The 7,843-nt window shown below is 43.7% G+C and overlaps 1 protein-coding gene across 4 annotated transcripts in view; it reads right to left on the reverse strand.

The window, feature by feature from the left end:
* Positions 1-929: 929 nt before the first annotated feature.
* opa1 (OPA1 mitochondrial dynamin like GTPase) overlaps positions 930-7,843 on the reverse strand; it is a 67,085-nt gene continuing 60,171 nt past the window's right edge. For all 4 annotated transcript variants that reach the window (XM_080743244.1, XM_080743242.1, XM_080743243.1 and 1 more), the window contains 2 exons: positions 3,583-3,656; positions 930-2,748 (listed from right to left, as the gene is read on the reverse strand). In XM_080743244.1, coding sequence (XP_080599370.1) covers positions 3,592-3,656 — 65 coding nt within the window. In that variant the 3' untranslated portion in view covers positions 930-2,748; positions 3,583-3,591. The remainder of the gene's footprint in view (positions 2,749-3,582; positions 3,657-7,843) is intronic.

Below are 7,843 nucleotides of genomic sequence, written 5' to 3' on the forward strand. Positions count from 1 at the left end.
GGAGCTGTGGCGACCCCGAAAGTCGCCGACTCGGGCGCCCTAGCTAAATCATTAGAGCATGCCCTGGGCTACATCTGTGCAAAATTTGGCGCTTTTAGACTGATTAGCACGAGAAAAAAACCCCTAATGCCTCATTCACACTGCAGATATATAGTTGAACGTTTTGCTTGCTTGGTCAATGTTATCTCAATGGAAACCAGCTTTAAAGCTTTCAAAGCTTTGTTCTGTGTATGTCCTCTATCTTTAAAGCTGGTTTCCATTGAGATAACATTGACCAAGCAAGCAAAACGTTCAACTATATATCTGCAGTGTGAATGAGGCATAAGACCTCCGACTAACATGAATGCTCACCCATACATGCATCGTTTTCTGATGCCATTTCTAGCCCAAGGAATGTTTTTTGTGCAAAACAAATGCTTGCAATGGATTCAGCATGATGACAAACCCCTAGTTAGACCCCTCAGATCCTACTTAAATACCCAGAAAAAAGATTTTTTCTGGGTATTTTCCTCCTGTATAGAAAGTCAATGGGAGCCCAACTTGATTTGGCCGCTGTGGCGACCCTGAAGGTCACCGACTCGGGCGCCCTAGCTAAATCATTAGAGCATGCCCTGAGCTACATCTGTGCAAAATTTCGCGCTTTTAGACTGATTAGAGCGAGATATCCTTAAGTCCCCCGACTATAGGGAGTGGGCATCAGTAATGGGAAGGACAAAATCGGTATTCGGTACATCTCTAAGTGAAATTACTCACTAATTACTCACTAAAATATTAGATTTAACATGTGACTTATATCAAGACACACATGTAAACTAACACCACCTACACAGGACTCAGGAGGACACATGATGGAAAAATGACGTCTTTATTTTAGTTTCACTTTTTTGTATTGGTTTAAACACAATCAAATTTAATAAATAAAGCACATCTGTTGGGGTACATCATGCAAACATTACTTTCTACAACATAAAAGAGAAATACGTCATTACTGTTCTTTTGTTTTTAAACCAACCATGGCTATGCTGTTACACTCACTGTACAGTGACTTTATGTGATAACAGCTCCATAATTTATTATTAACAAGTCCATAAAGTATTGTGTATGTATAGATATATATACCCATATACACATATGAATGTGGCTGAAGTCACTTTTGTACCTCTGTCCCCAATCAGCAAAACAGTCTTCAGATTGTTTATCAAGCAAGAGGAGAGAGTGTGTGAGGGAAAGACACAAGGGAGATGGAAGAGAGAGCAACAATGGACAGAGCCACAGAGAAAAGGAAGAGAGGGTGGATGATGGAAGAGAGATACAGTAGTGAGGAGAGAGACAGAAGCAGAACAGTGATTCGTAGACGAGTGACTGTTTCAGGATTACTGTTGGAAAACAAAAAACTAAACAAAAAAATTGTGACATTACAGTTTCCCCCATTTTTGTGTGTCATTGAAAGATGCCAACGGCTTGCTACTGTGCCCGGTTTAACTAAGTCACCCATGATGATGTTTGAACCCCAGTGAGATTGTGATTGGACCAGCGGACAGACTTCACGTCCAATATGCTGAGGCCAAAGACAAGCTAGCGTAGATATGAAAAGAAATGTTCATGGCACAGCACCTAGGATGAAACACACACTGTCACACACACATTCTATTCTTTTCTCTCTCTCTCACTCACACTCACACTCACACACACAAGGACCGAACCATAGGTTAGCAGAAGGGCCTACAGAGATCTCGGTCTAATCAAACCCAATCAAATACTCGATATTCTTCATAGCAGCTCATCCATTGTTGAGCCCCATAGTCCCTTTACAAGTTAAAGATTTACCCAGAACTAACTGGAAACAAACAATTTCCTGTATGTCCTAGAGATACAACTAACTCAGATGCCTAGCTAATGTGTGTGTTGGGACTTACGTAAGTGTACGTTGAGGGTGACCAACTGTATAGACAAAAACTGAGGGTCTCAGGTAACTTAGCAAGCCAGGGCCAACAGGTGAGGCAGAATTATGAAAACGTCATAGGCTGTCTCACCCATCAAGAAACTGTGTTTACTGGGCACACGGGCAATGTACAGCGAATGCAACTTGAATGCTTACACACACATGCACACGCAAACACTCCACAGGAGAAAAAGAAGGTGGGGGAGAAGAGCGCGTACGTACAACATCCTTATTTATTGAAAACAAGGGAAACAAGGGAGGTAGGCATTGGGGAATTTGCTCAAGTGTAAAGATAGTTTCTCGTCCTCGTGGGCTCCCAGTATTTAGGCTCCAGTGTACGATGGAGGAAATCCGAGGGCTGATGCAGAGCGTGTTTACCTGCACTAACCGAGGCATGGGACTGTGACTGCGAGAGCTGGGAGAACTGGGAAGGCATGGCGAAGAGCTGTCCTTTCTGTCTGCATCACGCTGGGTCAGCTGGGACCAGACACACTTCACCTCGAGTCACTGGGTTTACTGGTGTTGCACAGCCATGGAACAAGAGACACACTTCACCTCTAGTCACTGGGTTTACTGGTAGCAAGTAAATAAAAAAAAGAAAAGAAAAGAAAAGAAAAACAAAGTCTGCTCACTATCCTTTACTTCTGTGTGCATGAGCAGCAGTAAGCAGAGCTGTGGAGTTTAGAATCAGATGGGTGGAGGTGGTGGAGGGTTTCGGTGAGGCAGTCATTTACAAAGGGTCTAAATTAGTTGTCTTTGTTCAGTGCATTGCGTTGCAGCGATCCGCAGGCTAGCTCTCAATGGGTCTGCAAAACCAGAGAGAGAGAGAGAGAGAGAGAGAGAGAGAGAGAGAGAGAGAGAGAGAGAGAGAGAGAAGAGAACACATCACATACAATGTAAGGACACACCAAACAACTTCTTCATTTGAGCATTTAACCACTTTCACCCTAGCGTGCGATTTTGGGCATGCCATACAAAAAACGCAAAAGTGTTTCGAAAATAGCAGATCTACCCAGCCTAAGATATGATCCAAAACTTTCACTGTACAACACAGAAAAATCAGGTGCAAGTCCATGGACACAAATTGATTTGTACACAAATCAATTACAAACCCTTACACAAAGGGTTTGTACAGGTCAAAGTCAGATTCCAGCACATTAGATGGGCAACGGTTGACTAGTACAGTTAACCACAATAATAAAATAAAACATTGTAAAAACTGTAAAAATTCAAGCACCTTCCAGTCTGAAAATAATAATAATAATAACAATTATAAAAAAAACAACAACATTATTTTGATTTCCAGCAGCATGTGTAAACTCTACAAACGTCTACATTTCTTTCCCACATAAAAGGGTGATCTCTCTCTCTCTGAAGACATTGTTTTGCTTTGATTTCTGATATGTTATATCGGGTTCTACTATTAAAGAGTGTTTTGATATCACGTCACATTTAGACCTAGGATTAGCATTGTTTGCATCCCTAATCCAAATCTAAATAGACATATAATAACACACAACCAGCTACACTCAACATCTTAGGTACAATGGACATTGTGAAGATTCTAGCATAGCATAATTCCTGCTCAGACTATTGTTTAACTAGAGCTATGTAATGAGATTTAAGAAGGAAACAAATACCTGGATCTCCTATTTCTCCTTGTGAAGAGCTTCTATGAATGCTTCCAGTTTCTCCTGGATCTCACGCACTTTCTCTGCAGGGAGACACAAAGAAAAGTAGGCTAGTGAGGCCTCTGGTCCATGGTTTGGTAATGTTCACACCGAACAAACACACAGGTGCTTTCCAAGCTGTTCAGTTAAGGAGTCATTAAATTGACGATGCGCTGTTGTGTTATGGGTAGTGCTGCCATATCTGCTGACACAGGCGCGTGCGCGCACACACACACACACACACACACACACACACACACACACACACACGTGTCGTGCACGCACGTGTCGCACACACACAAATAATTGTTCATCAATAGGTATTCTCTGGGTCAAATCTGGCACAACTTTAAACAGATACGTTAACCAGAGGCCGACCGGTTTTTGGCTCCAACGACGATACCGATTTTAGACCTAGTCCTAGACCTAGACCACAGATGTTATGATTTTCCAATCAATTTCAAAGACTTTTGCAATTAACGTTGCTATTTTAACTTATACAAAAAAGAATTATAATAATAAAAAAGAAATACAAATACAACCCGTCGCAACGTGCTGTGAGCTTGTACATACTGACAAGCTCAAAATGTCAGTTTGACAAGTGGTAAAAAAAATAATAATTAAATGGGACACATCGGCTGCATAACTGCCAATACCAATGTTGTCGGAAATCTAATAATGGCCGATAGATGGGCCAAACCAAAGCATGTGTCTGTAGCAGTAATACAGCAACTGTACATCAGGTAGCAGTTCTCCTGCCCATCACCATAACACCAGATGGTCCACTATGACAGCGACTAGCAGACCCCAGGGCAGGAACGGACCACTTCACATATCTGATGGAGAAGACAGGGGCCTGTGTGTACACTTTCCAGTTAAATCACACTCCACATCAAAGCTCCCCCACCCCTCTTCATGGCATGACATGGTACGTCCCCTCTGGGGGGGCACATGGCTAATGGACTGAGGGAGGTACCATAACAACAACAATCCACATGAAAGGGGTTTGCGGAAGAGAAAATATACTGGAGAACATCCAGCTACTTCTTTTCTTCACTGGGGTTCCTATTGTGGAGAGAGAGAGAGAGAGAGAGAGAGAGAGAGCGTGTTGGAAAAAGCGGTCCTTCCACTCACTGTGTAGCGTCACACGAGGCCTAATCTGAGGCGGGTCTTAATCGCTAATTAAACAGTGTCTGAAGGGGGACCACCAGTGAAAAGTAGGCCGTAGTTTGCGGTGCCAGCTGTAGCGCCAAACTTCTCTCTCTTTCTCTCTCACTCTCTCTCTCTCTACCCCTGGATAATGTGTCTGGATCTTCACCAAGCTCAAACTCAAACACCGGCTTCAAAGCAATGCAAACCCAGCACTGCTCTGTCCTGTTGGGTCCTTCACACCAGATGTGATGAAGATCTATTGACAACATCTATTGTCATGGCTTTGGACAGGAATGAGGCTCAACGAAAACAGGGGGAGAGAAAAAAAAGAAAAAAAGAAAACAGGAATTTAAAAGACACCTTGGTTGTCAATTGTTGAATGGTTAGACCTCGGAGGACGGGGGTCTTAAGTGTCCATTTCAGGTCGGCACAAAGGTGAGACGTGTGCGTGCTTTGGAGTGTAACTGAACCTGGACGCGAAGGGGGCTCGTCCTTTTGATGGGAACCAAGGCGCAGAGGTATCCCCTTTCTGGACAAATAAAAGGCGCACGGCAGCCCTTCAGGGCAGAGACACACACACACACACACGCGCATGTGAACACACACACACACACACACGTTTATGATGCCAGACACTAGCAGAGCTGAGAATAAATGTCATATATACAAAGAATTGGGAAACACACAAACTCCTGCCCCTGTAAAACGGCATAAGCCAATAATAAATATGTATACATTTTGACACTGTCGGGTGGAAACCATGTATGTCCAAAACGGATACATTTCCTGATGTTCAAATGGATCTAATGGAGTTAAGATTTTTTATTTTTATTTTGTAATACTTTTCATTGGTTAACGACTTTCAACCTGATGCGGTTATTCTGGGCATATCATTATAGACTAAGATTTCCCCCAAAAAATTGCAACAATAGCAGATCTACAAGCCCACGGCACTTCACACTGCAACACGTGGTGAGCTTATAGATAATTTTCATATTTTTGAAAAGGTTTGAAAGTACGAGACGGGGCTACATAGGTTAAATATTTGTATAACCAACCGAGACAAAGGGTGACCAATAGCATTTACCTATAAGAAAAGTAAATATGGATAAAAAAGGTTTCTACCAGACAGAGATAATATATATATATACACATTACACACTGCCCCCACCTCCCTTCACCACACACACATACAGTACGAGTGGCAGGTGGCAGAAGAAGAAGAAATTCCCCTTGCTTTGATACTGTGTTAACACGTCCAGGCACAATGGCAGTGGGCTGGGGGGAGATTACAACACCTAATGGAGGTATTAAGGATCAGGGGCTGCCGGAGAACACAGCCCACTGACACAGCACCGTGGCAGGTGTGAGCCTGAAACCTAACCCTGGGGTACTCCATTCCCACACACACGCGCGCGCACGCACACACACCCCTGTGCACACTCATGAAAAGGCACAACCACCGTACGTGCACTCACCGGTAGGGATGGGGCAATATGAACATTTCATATCAAGATTATTGTGACCAAAGAAAGCGCGACTTACGATATTATCACGATAATCAAAATCCATTATCCTGGGGTGGAACATTTGCAGATCTACAAGCACATCTACAAGCTCACAACACGTCGCGTTGCGACGCGTTGTGAGCTTGTAGATCGGCTATTTTCTACAAGCTCACAACGCGCTTGTACAACAAGCTTGTAGATCGGCTATTTACGATATCACGATAAATTAAATCTCTGTGATACGATTATCGTGAGTGTTTTTTATCACGATAAATGATAATATCGCTTATCGTCCCATCCCTACTCGCCGGGCCAGAATTTCTCACACACGGCTCAAAGCAAAACTGTCAAAGTTCACCCGTGTGGGCTACGCCACCCCTGACCACAGCACAACATAACTCAATCCCAGCCAATCAGAGCAGGATTACTAGCAACATCTGTCTGACCTGGAGGAAGAGAGAGGGACGGGTTGAGGGAGGGAGGAAAGGCTGGTAGGAGGGGCTGCCTGTCACATTGGTAAAGCAGGGGAAAAACCCCTGGCTCACTCTTCAAAGCTCAACAGGGTTTAGATGTGGCCTGGGATAAGACAGGCTAACCGTAAGGAGGCTTAATATACAGCAGGTCAACCAGCAAGGCTCTCACAGGACTGTCAGCAAGACACCGTCAGAACAGTTCAAGCTCAGTGTGGTTGTAATCTGGTGCCATTGTTTTTGACGGTTATTTATCAAGGGAACACTCTTTTACAGCAAGACTAATACTTCACACAAACACATCATGGTAACACCTTTAAGTTGCCCAGCACAACCGCTTCAAATCTTATGATTAGTGATCAAGGACCAGTGAACCAAGTGTACCAAAATGTAGTTGCCTGTGTGACTGTGAATACAGTTACCACCAGCAATCACACCTGGGAGGTGGAGCGTGAGAATCGGAAGTTTCTCGATTCAATCGTGTTGAAGTGTCCTTGAGCGAGACACTGAACCCGACTGCTTCCAAGCAGTGTTCTAAGCTGCCCACTGTCCTACAAGTTAGGACGAGTTAACCACCTAAAACCCTATATAATTCTTTGACAAGGGGTCTCTATTTTGTCCCCTCCTTACCAAATAGCCAATCTACAACCTTGCGGCATGTTGTGAGCTTTTTGCTGGATTCTTTTGCCCATTATGACATGCCCACCAGGACAGGGACACAAAGGTTTGTGTGGTTAAACGCAGAGGACAAATTGCGGGTACGTGCAAATGTACTTCGCTAACGAAGAATTCCCCTTATTTGCCCCAACCGTTGGCCCAATGTTGTCACTGCGCCACACATGCCAAAGCAAATGAACTGTACAAGTCTGATCCTTGGCAATGAATGATTTCTGATTCAAGTTACCTCGGGAGATGCTGGACGTGAGCCTGCATGGATCAGAAAGGCAACAACTGTCAGCTATTCACTCCTAATCTAGAGGGATTTTTAACGACATCAGAATGAGCCTTCTGCAGCTTTCGGGAGATCAGTAAACCATGGGGGGTGGGGCTTTGACAAATAAATAATTAATCAAACGTAATAAAAACAACAAACGGCCACGC

Source organism: Nannobrachium achirus (assembly GCF_963921795.1).
Source record: "Nannobrachium achirus genome assembly, chromosome: 1".
Taxonomy (NCBI): Eukaryota; Metazoa; Chordata; class Actinopteri; order Myctophiformes; family Myctophidae; genus Nannobrachium; species Nannobrachium achirus.